At 38.6% G+C, this 15,534-nt stretch overlaps 2 protein-coding genes across 3 annotated transcripts; one reads left to right on the forward strand and one right to left on the reverse strand.

Annotated features, from left to right (window-relative positions):
• The first annotated feature begins 2,773 nt into the window (after positions 1 to 2,773).
• LOC110941378 lies at positions 2,774 to 5,601 on the forward strand. The gene is made up of 2 exons (XM_022183001.2): positions 2,774 to 3,020; positions 3,353 to 5,601. The coding sequence occupies exon 2, from the start codon at positions 3,355 to 3,357 to the stop codon at positions 5,068 to 5,070; it is 1,716 nt and encodes a 571-aa protein (XP_022038693.1). The 5' UTR covers positions 2,774 to 3,020; positions 3,353 to 3,354; the 3' UTR covers positions 5,071 to 5,601.
• A 1,564-nt stretch (positions 5,602 to 7,165) lies between these two features.
• On the reverse strand, positions 7,166 to 10,470 carry LOC110941379 (histone acetyltransferase HAC1). Of its 2 annotated transcripts, none has more exons than XM_022183002.2 (5): positions 10,349 to 10,470; positions 9,214 to 9,397; positions 8,451 to 8,556; positions 7,979 to 8,231; positions 7,166 to 7,446 (listed from the first exon to the last, which is right to left on the reverse strand). In XM_022183002.2, exons 2-5 carry the CDS (start codon positions 9,381 to 9,383, stop codon positions 7,421 to 7,423), a joined length of 555 nt encoding a protein of 184 aa, XP_022038694.1. In that variant the 5' UTR covers positions 9,384 to 9,397; positions 10,349 to 10,470; the 3' UTR covers positions 7,166 to 7,420. The 2 variants fall into 2 exon arrangements, with proteins under 2 accessions (XP_022038694.1, XP_022038695.1); XM_022183003.2 differs by having other exon boundaries at positions 9,214 to 9,400; positions 10,349 to 10,464.
• Positions 10,471 to 15,534: the final 5,064 nt, after the last annotated feature.

Here is a 15,534-nt window from a genome sequence, read left to right on the forward strand (position 1 = left end):
GTGCTAAGTTGGGAGAAAAGTCACTTCATGGTGCAAGAGGGCATTGTGTTGGGACACGTGATTTCGGAAAGGGGGATGGAGGTGGATAAGGCAAAGATACGGGTAATTTCATCATTGCCACCTCCTAAAAATGTTAAGGGTGTACGGTCATTCTTGGGACACGCGGGTTTTTATCGACGTTTCATTAAGGGTTTTAGTGTTATCACCAAACCCTTATGCAATTTGTTATTAAAAGATGTCCCGTTTGACTTTACTAATGAATGTATGCAAGCGTTTACTGTTTTGAAGGAACATTTGGTCAAGGCGCCTATCTTGCAACCACCTGATTGGTCAAAGCCGTTCGAGATAATGTGTGATGCAAGCGATACCACTATTGGTGCAGTTTTGGGTCAACGGGTTGACAAGAAGCCGGTGGTTATTTACTATGCAAGCAAAACTTTATCCGAAGCGCAACTTAATTACACCACAACCGAGAAGGAGTTACTAGCGGTGGTGTATGCTTTGGATAAGTTTCGCTCGTATATTTGGGGAAGCAAGGTAGTGGTTTACTCGGATCATAGTGCGGTTCGGTACTTGATGGAGAAAAAGGATGCAAAGCCGCGGTTGATTCGGTGGGTCTTATTGTTACAAGAGTTTGATCTTGAGATCCGAGACAAAAAGGGATGTGAGAATGTTGTCGCGGATCATTTGTCCCGAATCCCGTTGGAAGGTGTAGATGATGCAAGTGAAATCAATGAACGGTTCCCCGATGAACAATTGTTGGCCGTTTCTACTTATGTTGCCCCTTGGTATGCTCATTATGTTAACTATTTGGCCAAGGGTGCGATTCCAAATCATTGGACTAAGAAGAGACGACAACAGTTTTCTAGTCAAGTGAAGCAATATATATGGGACGAACCCGACTTGTTCAAAATCGGGGCTGATCAAGTGATAAGAAGATGTGTTCCCGAAACTGAAGTTTTAGAGATATTGACCCATGCTCATTCATCCGCATGTGGGGGCCATTTTAGTGGGAATAAGACAGGCTATCGGGTGTTATCGAGTGGGTTTTATTGGCCCACGATTTTCAAGGATGCTCGTGAGTATGCCCGAAATTGCATCAATTGTCAAAGAATGGGAAGCATTTCGAAACGTGATGAAATGCCGTTGCAACCAATTTTGGTAGTGGAGGTATTTGATGTTTGGGGAATAGACTTCATGGGTCCTTTTCCAAACTCAAATGGGTTTTTATACATATTGGTTGCGGTTGATTATGTGTCGAAATGGATTGAAGCTATTGCCACAAGGACCAACGATCATTCCGTTGTATGTAAATTTGTGCAATCCAACATTTTTTCTCGTTTCGGTGTACCTCGGGTGATAATAAGTGATGGTGGTTCACATTTTAAAAATTTCAATTTTGGAAAGTTGTTGAAGAGATATAGTGTGAATCACCGTGTGGCTACACCGTACCACCCACAAACAAGTGGTCAAGTGGAGGTATCTAACCGGCAAATCAAAGAAATTCTAATGAAAACGGTTAGAACGGATAGGAAAGATTGGTCAAGCAAGCTTGATGATGCATTGTGGGCATATCGCACGGCTTTCAAAACCCCACTTGATACCACTCCGTATCGGATGGTTTACGGAAAAGGATGTCATTTGCCTATGGAGTTGGCACATAGGGCATATTGGGCAATTAAAACAGTGAATGCGGACTATGATGAAGCGGGTCGGGCGAGGAAGCTTCAACTGAATGAAATTGAAGAGATAAGGGACCAAGCGTATGAGTGTGCATCCGCATACAAAGACAAACTGAAAAAGGTTCATGATGCGAAGATAAAGAAGAAGAACTTTGAAGTGGGTCAAAAAGTGTGGTTATACAATTCAAGGTTGAAAATGTTCGCGGGGAAACTAAAGAGCAAGTGGATGGGCCCTTATGTTGTCCGACGAGTGGGAAGGTTCGGAGATGTTGACATTCAAGACGAGCGAACATTGAAACAACAAACGGTGAACGGTCACCGGTTAAAGCCGTATTTGGATGGCAATGACATCAACAACTTGGAGCTTGACAAAGCGGGCTACATCCTACGCCCGGTTGAGGAGGAACAATCGTAAGAGGCCCAGGTTTGGTGATAGTGTACATAGTAGTTTTGTTTTGTTTTGTTTGTATAGTTGCATAATTGCCATAGTTCCTCGAAGTCCGTGTTCGAAACAAGTGTGGGGAAGTTCGGGTCGCGAATTGCTCTTACATCGTGTTGAGGACAACACGGGATTTTTGAGGGGGTAGGGTGATTTTTCCAAGTTTTTGAAATAATTAAAAAACATAAAAAAAAAAATCGAAAAATTTAAAAAAATCTAAAAAATTTGGTCACATAAACTTCAAGTTTTAGAAAAATGGAGATGCCCAGTGTCCACCGTAAATTACGGTGGAGCCGTAATTTACGGTGGTGGTTAAAAAATTTTGGAGTTTTATGGTGTAAACCTCCTGTTTTACGGTGAAAATTGAAGCCCAGTGTTTACCGTAAATTACGGTAACACCGTAATTTACGGTGGTGAAAAAAATGGTTGGGGTTTACGGTGGAAACAGCCTGAATTACGGTGAATATTTGACATCCAGGTCTCACCGTAATTTACGGTGAGACCGTAAATTACGGTACGGTGAAAAATGTTGTCGGTCGCTAGGATTCCGTATGGATATAAAAAAAAAAAATGAAAAAAAAAGCGAAAATAAACAGCCTTTCACGTGCATTAAACCCCATCCATCCATTTTCTCTCTACTTTTTCACCAACCTCTTCTTCTCCAAGAACCTTCATTCTTCTTCTTCTTCCACCTTCTTTTCTTCATAAAATCCTCAATCTTTGTCCAAATCAAGTGAGGTTTTGGTCTAAATCGACTAATTTTTCCCAAGCTTCGTGATTGTGAGGAGGAATTCCAGAGAAAACGCGGTTTTGGGGTCGAAGTTTGAAACCCTAGGTTGAGATAATTTGGGGGTTTTGGGATTTTTAGTTTCACAAGCATCCTCTCATCTTGAAACAAGGTATGAACACTTATTTTACTATATTATGGAGATGCATTGTGAAAAACAAGGTGATTTAGGTTATATGTTCTTGCTCACTTGCTTGTTGCTAGGATATGAGTATGGAATTGTTATTGAACATGGTTGATGGTTGTAGATGTAGGAATTATGGTTAAAGTAGTGAAATTTTGGGATGTTCTACATTGTAGAGACACCATGCCCAATTTTTGAAAAATCCTTGATACATTTTGGGTTCACTAACATCTACAACCATGGCAACAAGCAAGTGTGGGGATGATTTGTGAAGAGAATGTTAATTTTTGTGTTATTTTGTTGTTTCTTCATGTGTGTAGGAATGGCAAAGACAAAGGAAAAGCCGGGTTCAAGTTCATCCTCATCAAGGGGCAAGGGTAAGGAAAAGGAGCAGCCATCGAAGAAGAGGCAATATCTGGGTAGGGTTAGTGAAAGCGAAAGCGAGGAAGAAGAAGAGATACAGTTAGACCCACGTGATAAACCGGTGTGGAATTCGGGGTCGTTGGATGACCAACCCGATATTTGGCAGCCAACTCTGTATAACGACTGCATGAACAAGTTAAAGAATAAAGCAGCCGCATTTATCTGTGAAAGAGATGTTGATGAGCCTCAGTTGGGCCAGTTCGGGGTGTATGACAAGTTCCGTGCTTTGGGTTGGGAAGGAGCACTCAAGTGTTGGGATAAGGATAAGAGCAATTTGTTTTTGACTGAGATTCAGGAGTGGATGGCAACGCTTAAATGTCACAATTTCCACAGGCCATCACAAATGAAGTTGGTTGGGATGGTACATGGGGTACCAGTTGAAATGTCATTCGATACGTTGAAGAAGTTGGGAAAATATGATAGCCTTCCAACTAGGGAGTACATGATTCCCACGCTTGATGATTTATTGCTCAAACCCGAGAAGCACGTGACATGGAACAGTATGTTGGCGGATTTGTTTTTGCCCGGTAGGTATGGTGGCGTGTTATACCGAAAAAATCTGAAGATAGAAGCCAAGCTCTTGCATACGATCTGTTTACTTAATGTCATCCCAAGGAGAGGGGATAAAGAGCAGGTGAGGTTTCCAGAAATACCTGTTCTGTATTCATTGATGCATGGATCCCCACGCTTTCCAATCCGCTACCTGATCATGCACCATTTGTGGATATGTCGGAACAAATACGGGAGAGACATTGTCCCGTACTGTCGCATCATAACGGGCTTAATGAAACAGCAGAAGGCACTCACATCTGAAGACCGTGGTTTAACGAAAAGGCACTTGCCTTTTACTTTGGATAGGTTGGGAAACGTTTGGACATACACTTCGTCTGAACGTTATCACAAGCTGAAATCGGAGGGTCAACGGTGGAGGGCGTTGAAATTAGGGGCAAGGGAATTGTTACCGGGAGAACCGGATGAACCTGAGAGTGATGAAGAGTTAGTTCCGAGTGGGGATGATGATTACGCAGACGAGCCAACGGGTGGTGCAAATGTTGGTTTTGGGGCTTTTCATGGTGGTCATGGTGGCACATTTTACGACTATGCGCAGCAACCATATGAGCCGGGGTGGGCTTATAGTGGTTCAATGCAGGAGGTGATCGAGAGCCAACGCCCGCCGGCGGCCATCTTTGATACTTGGTCGGGTTCGGAGAGGTCGTTATTTGATCAAGGCACGCGGAATAGCGCTAGTATTGAGCGGGCGCTTAAACATAGCTTCGACCGCAATGAATTATGGCACCGGACCCACGCATATTCGCAGGAGGTGGAAATGAATAACCGATATCACGATGATCAGATGAGGCGGATGCATGCAGATTGGCATGCCGGAAGGCCGGTGGTTGAGGATCCACAACATGTGGATTATGCCTCATTGCCACCGTATGATGGCAGCGTTTCGTATCCGACTCCACAACTCCACCATTCTCAGTGGCTTGATCCAAGACGGCAAGAGGGACCACAACAACAAGAGGGAAGCAGTAGCGGCTCGTTCGGGTTTGGAGAATGGAGCGATATGATGTCGTCCATTTTTGGGCCCCCAGGACCGCGTTATTATTGATCAGGTGGTATTCTCTCTCTTGTATAGTTTGTATATATTTGTGGGTTTATGTTGATTATGGTGGGAGGATGGGTGGTGATTGATCATATGATTGATTGTTGGGTTTGGTTGGTTGGTGGTGTTGTGTTTAAAATGAAAAACATAAAAAAATATAAAATGAAAAAAATACAAAAAAAGAAATTTGGGGTTTGAGATGAGAAGCTTCTTGTGGATGTCGAAGTGGGTTAGTGATCAAAGCCTCTCAAAGCCATACATTGGGGTCAATGTATCCCAAGTGTGGGGATGGGGGGAATTTTTTTGAAGATTTTTGAAAAATTTTAAGTCGAGCAAAACAATGTGAAATCTTGTCGCCCCAATTTATCCCCAAGTCAATACACCGGCAACCCTTATTACCCTTTTCATTCTTGGTAAGAGTTGTAGCCACACGTGTATATAAATAATCTTTGATGAGAGTGGCTACGGGTGGGGGTGTGTTAGAACTTGTGCTTGAATGCAATTTGAATCCGTTGTTAGACATGAATGTAGAAAGGATAAGGGCATTAGGTAGCCTCGTCGGTTGTGTGAGTGAGTGTGGGATTTGGGGGGTTGGACCTCATAAGTTATATATATGAGCATGGTAGTGAGAGGGGCGGGGGTTTGGTCATTTAGTTGCCCAATTTTGTGCCTAAAGCCTATCATTTGTTTCCCCTAGCTACTTACTTGAAAATGTACCCAAATTTGACCCGGTCTTATAGCATTAGTGATATAATTAGTAGTTTATGAGTTTGAAATAGTCATGGTTAGTGTATTATCGTATTGTGTGATTGAAAAAAAAAAAGAAAAAAAAATGAAAAAAAAAATGAAAAAAAAAAAAAAAAAAAAAAGGTTTCATTGTCTTGTATATAGTAGTATGCATTGTTAGTTGTTTTTGGTAGTTGTAATAAAAAGACCGGGTCGAATTTTCGCTACTCATATATATTCCATTTCCTACCCATACACCTAGCCACATTACAACTTTTAAGCCCCTTTTGATTTGCATTCATGTTTGACCCGTTATAGGAGGATAGTTGATTCAGGTACAAGCTTATGATTGCGCAACCACCCGTTTGCCTAGTGTGTGTCTAGCTTATCTTTGCTAGTTTCCACTTGTAGCCGAGAGGAGAGAAATTGTGAGGGGTGTATTGCTTGGGGCATTAAAAAGGGGGTTGGTAAAGAAATTGCATGATTTGTTTGGCTGATTTGATCACTTGTTTCGAAACTATGTTGATGAGTTGCTTGGGACAAGCAACGGTTAAGTGTGGGGATGTGACGGGTGGTCCTTTGGACAACCCTTAAGTGTGTTAAAACATGAAATAATCCTCCATTTAGCCGTGTAATTATCTTGAATTAGATAACTACGATGCTTATGTTTCAGGTGCAAATTAGGAGATAAGAGATGGATAAAAGGCAGCTTATGGATGCTTTGGTGAAAACGGGTCGAGAGAAAAACACAAGACAAAACAAAGAAGTGAAGGCAGCTTGGTACCGTAAATTACGGTACTGCCGTAATTTACGGTGACCCATTTTCTCATTTATGTTGCACCGTAACTCAGTCTTGATTCACCGTAACAATCTGATGGCCACCGTAAATTACGGTGGAGCCGTAATTTACGGTGGTGCCTGAACGTGAAATGTGTAACTGCCACAATATACTCGTTTTTTGTGTGTCTTTTGGTATTATCTCATCATTGACGGTTCTAAACATTCGGTTTGTGTTTTTAATTCGTATGAACACTAGATTAATGTTGATGATGATTCACCGAGCCATGTCCGGCTAAACTCTTCGGTGATCATCTTAGGTGAATGTTTCTAAGACTTTTGTGTGTTAAATTTCTGCATTTCTAGAATGATATCTTGCGTTGCTTGAATGTCGTGGTGTATGTTTGATTGATTGTAGCGTGTTAATCTATATTACAATTTCTAGTCTCGATCGTACGTTCTTGGTGCCGTTGGCAACCGAGATTTCACGGGAAGGGTTAGGGTTGGTTATTGGTTAATAGGTCATCGGGAAACAACCTCGCATTATCTAATCCGAGTACTTTGTTCCCTTTTATCACTTCAATCACACATACACGAGTTATGTCTATGTAACTCTTTCAGGTAAAATAGTACAATTAGCCCACATTTATTTGCGAAGATCCTATTCTACAAGAAAAGAAACATTTAATCGACACACAAGTCTCATATACATATACTAGAGTCATTCGTAATCGATATCCCGCCGCAACGCGCGGGTTAGCGTCAACCCGTTATTACTATTATTTAATCCAGGAGTAGGCATCATTTGGCTGCCGATTCTTTGTCCACCTGTTAATGAAAAATTAGACATCGCCTATTGAGATCCATCTGATAAACCACCTGTAAAAGCAGATCCAGTTGAACGTTTTTCTAATAAAAGTTGATAACACTTGTATAAAAAAATAAAGAGGTAAAATGGCCTTTTCGTCCCTGAGATTTGGCCAGTTTTGCGACTTTCGTCCAAAGGTTTGTTTTTCCGCATCTGGATCCAAAAGGTTTAAAATCTTGTCATTTTCATCCGGCTCGTTAACTCCATCCATTTTTCCCTGTTAAGGCAGGGGTATTTTTGTCTTTTTCGTTAACTTAAAGGCCAATTCGGTCTTTTTCACTTTATGTACAAGCATTTAGCATAATGTACAAGTATAGAAAAAAAACAAAATACCCTTAAGTTAACAAAAAAGACAAAAATACCCATGCCTTAACAGAGAAAATGAATGGAGTTAACGAGCCAGATGAAAATGGCAAGATTTCAAACCTTTTGGATCCAGATGAGGAAAAACAAACCTTTCGATGAAAGTCGCAAAACTGGCCAAACCTTAGGGACGAAAATGGCATTTTACTCAAAAAACAATTGTAAAAAGAGAACAAATACCATCAAATGAACCAGTGTGCATGCTTCTAGAAGGCCCAGGGGTAGTCATGGAAAAGCTTCCCTGATTGACAACTGATGACATCATGTTACCTGAGTTCCCGTTTTGAGGGAAGCCAGGAGTTGGAATCATTGTTCCCATTGAGGCATTCGCATTACTTTGTTGCTGATATCGTTGATTTTGATTGTTCATTGAGTTTCGTTTGAGCAGAGCTTGCAAACGGTTTTCCAATGTATCTAAATTCAAATATTCCTCCTAAATAGGAAAAAAAATCATATTATGTGACATGTGTGTATATATGTATTAATGGTTCATAATATAAACAAATTAAAAATAATATCCATTTCTTTTTCTTCTTTTTTAAAACTTATCGTCCATAGAACTTTCCAAATACCATCAATACAAATTAATATAATATGTATACAGCAAGTGAAAATATATCGTACGATAAAAGTAAATATAAAAAGAAAAAACCTTTGATTGAGCACTTTTAAACAGGCCTTCCTCCAAGCGTCTAACAATATCCAGATAATTCTTTGGAGGCATTTCCCGAGTTAGTCGCTGCGTGAGGAACTTATAGCTAGAAAAATATTAAGATATTTCATCAGGATTTAATCTATATGATCCACCAAAAGTCATGGTATAACTCTAATTCATGAAGCACTTTACAAAAATTTCTGAGCTATAAATATAAAGAGAAAGCATGAAAACAAACAGAATCAAAAGGCCGTGAACATGATTACGAGATAAGACAGAATAACAAACTCGACACAATGTTTATGCAAGAGAAGGGAATTAATTAAATATTATTACCATTGATTTTCAATGCGTGTTGCTTTTTTTGACTTCCTAAAATACTTATTAACACAACAGCAAATTACTTCATAAAATTTGTACACAAGTAATGTAGATGAATATAAGTGTCTGTAACCTAGAAGATGAAAGTCATATCTCCTGTGATTGTACATAGGACTAACATCATGAAAATATTAAGAGTGAAAGTGAAACGATCAATTTATTTAGGAATACCTTCAAGCATAGATGTGAAGAAAACAATGAATAAACTAGGCAGTATACGAAGTTAAGAGAATTGGAAATCCTAACTAAATATTGTCTATAGTTCTCTACTTCTCTACACTTACAATAACTACATCAAACACTAGTATAGTAACAAACAGACATTTTAGTCACACACAAAATACACGAGACATATAGATACATGTAAAAAATAACTTACATTCTATCTCGTATAAACTGCCTTGCTTGCTCCATAGTTACTGGAGCACGGGGACCACCTTCAGAGTTCTGCATCATATTCTGTTGCTGTGGGATGGCAGGCAATGAAGCTCCGCCTTGATTGGAAACCTGCCTTGAGTACTGTCCTGCTATTGGAGCTTGTAAATTCATTTAAATCCTCCTGCCTTCTAGCAACAATATATTTCATAACAAAATGTAACAACTCCAGGTGTATAAAGATTCAGCTTAACTTTTCGCTAATAAAATCAGAGCAGCAAAAACAATAAATAAAGGTTGAATATAATCAAAATCACACTAACAACACATTTCTTTTTCAGTCAAGACATCAAAAAAGTAATAGGATGCATGATGCATCTCAAAAGTCAATACAAGGACTTGTTCAAATTCTCTCCAAGTTATACATCGATAAGCGCATGTGGATATACAAGTGTACAATACCATACATCTTTCATCATATTATTCAAAAATCGAACAAATTTCAAGTCAAATGCTACAAACATGTAACATAAATGACAAAAGCGTGCGTTTTCGGCCAAAATCAATCACCTACAATAACTCAACATTCAAATCCACATCTAACAATCCCAAACATCAAACCCTACCGGACCAAAACCTCAACTATCTCCAACCAAACCTCCACACCACATTCACAACTCACAACACAACCAAAACACAAAACCTACAATCCAATCACCAATTCAAAACCTCTAAACACAAAAAATCATAAATTTACAACTGCAGCTTCAATTCACACCTATCTAAAACTAATTCTCCAAAAACCTAAACTCTACGTGCATCAAATCAACTATTTCATCTACAAATTCAAAACCTAAACACAAAAACATCATAACTGCAGCTTCGATTCACATATACAAACAATTCCTAAAACTAATTCTCCAAAAACCTAAACTCTTCGACTATTTCAAATATAAATTGAAAACCTAAATTTAGCTACAGTAATCATCTGCATATAAAGAACGTGAATCGAATCGAATCGTTCGTTGAAACAAGGGATTCTGATTGCAGGAAACGGTAATTGAATTAGGCGAAATTGAAATTGAATGAATTAAAGCGATAATTAAGCGGAGATTAAGGATAGATCGTAGTGAGAATACCTTGATTGATTTGGTCAGGATTTGTGCACGACGCCGAGAAGCAAGAAGCAACGTATTTCGACCCCAACGCGACTCATCAAGTGAGAGAGAAAAGGGTTGAAACTTTGTACGGCATAGTAAATAAATAGAGTGAAGTACACGGATGGTCCCTATGGTTTACCAAAATTTTGGATTTGGTCCTTAGTTTTTCAAAAGTACACAGATGGTCCTTGTGGTTTGTACTTTGTAACACATTTAGTCCCTAGATTTTTCCGTAAGTACATGGATGGTCCCTGTGGTTTGCACTTTGTAATGCATTTAGTCCCTAACTTGGACATGCTAAAACCTTTAGATTTTTTGGTTGGGGACTGAATACGTTACAAAGTGCAAACCACAGGGAACATCCGTGTACTTTTGATAAGCTATGGACCAAATCCAAAATTTTGGTAAACCACAGGGACCATCCGTGTACTTTACTCAAATAAATATTATTATGTTATGTTTAACCCTTAGAACTTAACTTATGTATTTCTTAATTTTGTATTTTAACCGTCGTATCATAAAGTGTTAGGTTATGTGTTATGATTTTACTTTTTAACTATCATATCATAAAGTGTCTGTCACATCAGTGCTATTTAACACAAGCTCTCACTCACTTTTTTTCACCCTTGGTGTGTAATTGTTTCACAAGTTTTAAATTGATACTAATACTATGGTATTATTCCGAAATAACTCACTTTTTTCACCCTTGGCGCCTTGGAAGCACCATTCTCAGAAGAGGAGATTAAGGCAGCAATTTGGGAATGTGATGGGGATCGTGCGCCGGGCCCGGATGGCTTCAACTTCAAATTCATCAAAAAATTTTGGTCGGGTCTCCGTGCAGACTTCGTCAACCTATTTAGTAGTTTTTATGAGGAAGGTTCTCTCAAGAAGTGTTGCATGTCCTCGTTTATTGCACTAATTCCAAAAGTTAAGGATCCGGTGAGTCCATCGAATTACAGGCCAATAAGCCTAATTGGTGTAGTTAACAAGGTGATTTCAAAGGTTCTAGTGAATCGTTTGAAGGGGTGCTTGGGAAGTTAATTTCGGAACATCAGTCGGCTTTTTGGCTGGGAGAAATATCATGGATGGTCCACTTGTGCTCAATGAAGTTCTATGCTGGGCAAAGAAAACGAAAAGGAAGGGGATGTTATTTAAAGTGGATCTTAATAAGGCATATGATTCAGTTAATTGGGAGTTTTTAAATTCGATTATGTAACACCCCGAAAACGGGTTTGGTAATCAAACTCCGTTAATACTAATAGACGGGTAAAGTACCGTTAGTAGCTAAAATAACTAGGTAAATATTTGGATTTAAATAAGAAATCCTAATATTAAATACAAGTGAATCAAAGTTTTAAGGGATTGAATTTAAAAGAGCCCGAGTTAACGGGACTTAAAATAAAACGGGTTATAACTCTCGGGACCCACCAAGTAACTAGGAATATTAACCTGGTTAGTTAGTGTCTTGACATAATAGAACAAATATGGTTAAAATACCCTTTAAATAACTTGGTAAAGTATAGGGACCAAAGGTGACACACTTGAAACAAGTTTGTATTAAATAAAACATTCAAACACCAAAACACACACTTTAAGTGTGTGTGTTGGTCGTAATCTGCAAAGGAGCCAGGGAACTCCATGGCTCAAACCTTAACTAGCAAAAATCAAGCAATTGAAGGGGCAAATCAAGTCCAAATCAAGATCCGAATACGAATTAGTGATCTCCATTGAAAAAGGAGTTACGAGGTATGTAAATTTCTTGAGAAATCTCTAGTTGAAATTCTGAGCAAACCTAGAGAATTGAAATTTATGGTTGCATGATTGTTATTCTGATGAAATAGGAATGATATAATGTCTAGGAGTAAAACCCTAGACAATCACATGTTGAAATCATGCTTATTCCTTATGAATTCACTATCACCATTGAAGGTGATAAGTGGGTGTTGTAGGAACATGTTAAACACTAGAATTTTAATTGTTGTTCTAGTGTAATTTGAGTTCTAGAGAGTAAATTCAGATTTTGTTAATGTGAAAGTTTATGTAAACATGCTTAGTTGATGTTAACCATGGCTAAATGACAAGTATTGAGCTTAATAATAAATTGTGAGAAATTATGCCCGCGAGATGTTTGTTAAAATGCCTAAGTGAATGTTTAAATGTTGATAAATATGATTAAATTAGTCGCCTAAAAATAGAGACTACGTAATAGTCGAAGAAATGCTTATGTGTGTGTTCGTGGAACTCAAATTATGCATTTCATACATAAAAAGGAACAGTTGACTTTTGAAAAGTCAAACTGACCGTTAACAAGATTGAATGATAATCTTGATAGAAAAACGTGAGGTGGAATAGTCGTGACTAACAATGACTAAACTAACCATCTTGCGAATTATGATGCTAGTATGACACTTAACAAGCTAGGTGAAGCTTCGGGAGGAAGCGGGTCAAACAAATCAAGCATGAAGAGAAACGGGTGGCTCGGATGCGACGTAAGTAAAGCTTACGCCCCTTTACATTATGTACAAATTACATAATTGCAAGTATTGTATTTAAATGCTACTAAGTGGTTGGTATAGAATGTTCCGACACGATTCAATGGGAGTCGGAACGAGGGAAATTGGTAAGAAATCATGAGTTATGGAAAAAGGGGTAAAATGGTAAATTAGTCATGTAATGACGATACATAAAAACGGTTTTAAGTAAAACAAGTTCAAAGAAAAACCGGGATAGGTTTAAAGGGGTGAAATAGTAATTAAATACCATCTCATACGGACAAATGGTCAATTAGACTAAATGGGTCAAATGGTGTGGTTAACACCATTTGACAATAACATTTGACAATCGCTTGTTGAGTTTTGCGATTACAGGAAATAACATGTGTTGCGTTGCTTTAATTAGATAATTTAAAGCAAGAAGTATGTAAACGGGTCAATGTTATGATCCGAACCAGGTACGCATATTCTGAATGATAGTTAGAAGTAATATGATGGTTAAATATTAGTGAACGGCCTTCGTCGTAATACGAGGGACTGAAATTGACCAAAAAGCCCTCGTTGGGTAAACTGAACAAACAACCTTTAAAGGTTGTTTGGAAACGAGTTTTATGGTTGAATAAATACTTAGAATAAGTATAGAAGCCGAAGGAGGTATTATATTAGTCTAATGGCACTATTTGAGTTTTGCCGTAAAATAATGATTCGATAGGTAAAAATTTGGTTTTCATAGATCACCACATTATATCCACCATAAATACAGTTGTGGTGGGAGATTATAGGATAAGAAATGTGGTGAAGGAATGCTAGAAGCAATAGAAGTGATTTTAGGCTCGAAAGTGCTTAAATACCGTAACGGGTCAAAACAATCCTTTAAGTATAAACGGGTTTAAGATCATACCTAAACTTGTGAATTAAACCTAATATGATAGACAACATTGAAATTATAAGGTTCATGTGAAATCGGGATCAAACAATCATGTTGTTTGATAAAATCACGAACGGGTCAAAATTTGGTGAAAAGGGGTAATAAGCCGAAGACTTGAAAGTCTTAAATTTTGTTAATCCGGATGTTGGATTTTAACTCCACATGAGGGGGGATCAAATTCCAATCACATGGGAAGAAACGGTGGGTCAAACGGATAAGCGTATTGAAAGATACGAAAGTTTTCGTGTCAAATAACGACAAAAATGGAAAGGTGGGATGCAGGGGCCACCGTAACTTACGGTGCCACCGTAAGTTACGGTGGAGCTAAAACCCTTACGGTAGAACACCCCTGATTTACGGTGGGGGAATTTGACATTCAGGGGCCACCGTAACTTACGGTGACCGCCGTAAGTTACGGTGGAGGCCAGAATTCAATTGATTGTTTGTGGATCAAGATATCAATGTTGCATTTTTCCTAATTTCCTTATTATATTGGTTATTTAATTATCAAAACTGACTTTTAAGTTGGTTTTGATCACAGGTGAATGTCGTTAGTCCCGGAAGAAGATCAAGCATCGAGCAAGAACCGAACACACGTTAAATGAAGCTTCCGCAATGTTGTTTCGTCGTTATTCTATAACGGCGAATCAAAATCACATTAGGTTGTATCACTTTAAATTGTAAAAGTTTTTAGCAAGCCCGTATTTTCAGTATAATTGTGACTATAATTACATGATTTTGAGATTAAATTATACATTAAACGTTAGATAATAACAAGGGTGTTACAAGTTGGTATCAGAGCTCATGGTTAAAGAGTAAGGTGTGTTTGGTTCGAGGCTTGATCGCAAATCCGGTAAGTACATGTATGTTAATAGCTTAGCATGCTAAAGTGTTGTAAACAACACATAGGGCTATCGTGTGATACACGTTACCCCAATTAAAATGATTAATATGGTTGACGAAAATACGCGCGTTGACACGTATAGTAGAAAAAGCCTTGTATTATAATACGGGTGATTATTGAAGTTGATATTATTAACTCTTGTAAATGTTTCAGTTGAAGGACACTCGCATCTAAAGATAGCGGGAGTCTAACAAATTGCGGACTTGATGGAGGAACGGTCCAAAGTACGACAAGTAGAACATGCTCACCAAGGACCTAAATCGCGTAACGATCGCGAACAAGGCTAATGGCAAGAGAAGCCTGTCAGGGCAAGCATTACCAGGTGCACATTTCAAATTTAATTGCACATATAGTAATATGCAACAAATATGTAGAAATTGAAAGTTGCATATGCAGATTGAAAACTTGGAAAAACCCGAATAGAAAGCCTATCCGGGATATGGTTTCCAAGAGAAACGAATAGAGGCATTACTTACATTGGGTGTAATGTGAAAATTTTAAAAAGGGCTTGTATACCAGGTGTTGATCATTTACTCTGGCCAAGTAAGTGGTGAGCACGTGGTACCATAAACTTTTTATAATGGACATGCTTACATCCGATGTAGTAAGGACGGGGTGAATGGGACAAAGAAACATGTAAAATGATGTAGACATGTATTGGGAGGGGGTGTACTTACACTCGAACCCGAAGAATATAAACATGTAGACATGGAAACATGTAAAATGATGTAGACATGTATTGGGAGGGGGTGTACTTACACTCGAACTCGAAGAATATAAACATGTAGACATGGAAACATGTAAAATGATGTAGACATGTATTGGGAGGGGGTGTACTTAC

This window comes from Helianthus annuus, chromosome 5 (genome assembly GCF_002127325.2).
Source record: "Helianthus annuus cultivar XRQ/B chromosome 5, HanXRQr2.0-SUNRISE, whole genome shotgun sequence".
Taxonomy (NCBI): domain Eukaryota; kingdom Viridiplantae; phylum Streptophyta; class Magnoliopsida; order Asterales; family Asteraceae; genus Helianthus; species Helianthus annuus.

What these genes read in the sequence shown, in the direction of transcription:
- LOC110941378 (XM_022183001.2), top strand. Translation starts at nt 3,355, where the DNA reads ATGGCAAAGACAAAGGAAAAGCCGGGTTCAAGTTCATCCTCATCAAGG.
- LOC110941379 (XM_022183002.2), bottom strand. Translation starts at nt 9,383, where the DNA reads ATGAATTTACAAGCTCCAATAGCAGGACAGTACTCAAGGCAGGTTTCC. An exon ending in TTAAAAGTGCTCAATCAAAG is followed by an intron (nt 8,232 to 8,450) that starts GTTTTTTCTTTT and finishes TTTCCTATTTAG; the next exon opens with GAGGAATATTTGAATTTAGA. An exon ending in GCACACTGGTTCATTTGATG is followed by an intron (nt 7,447 to 7,978) that starts GTATTTGTTCTC and finishes CTGCTTTTACAG; the next exon opens with GTGGTTTATCAGATGGATCT.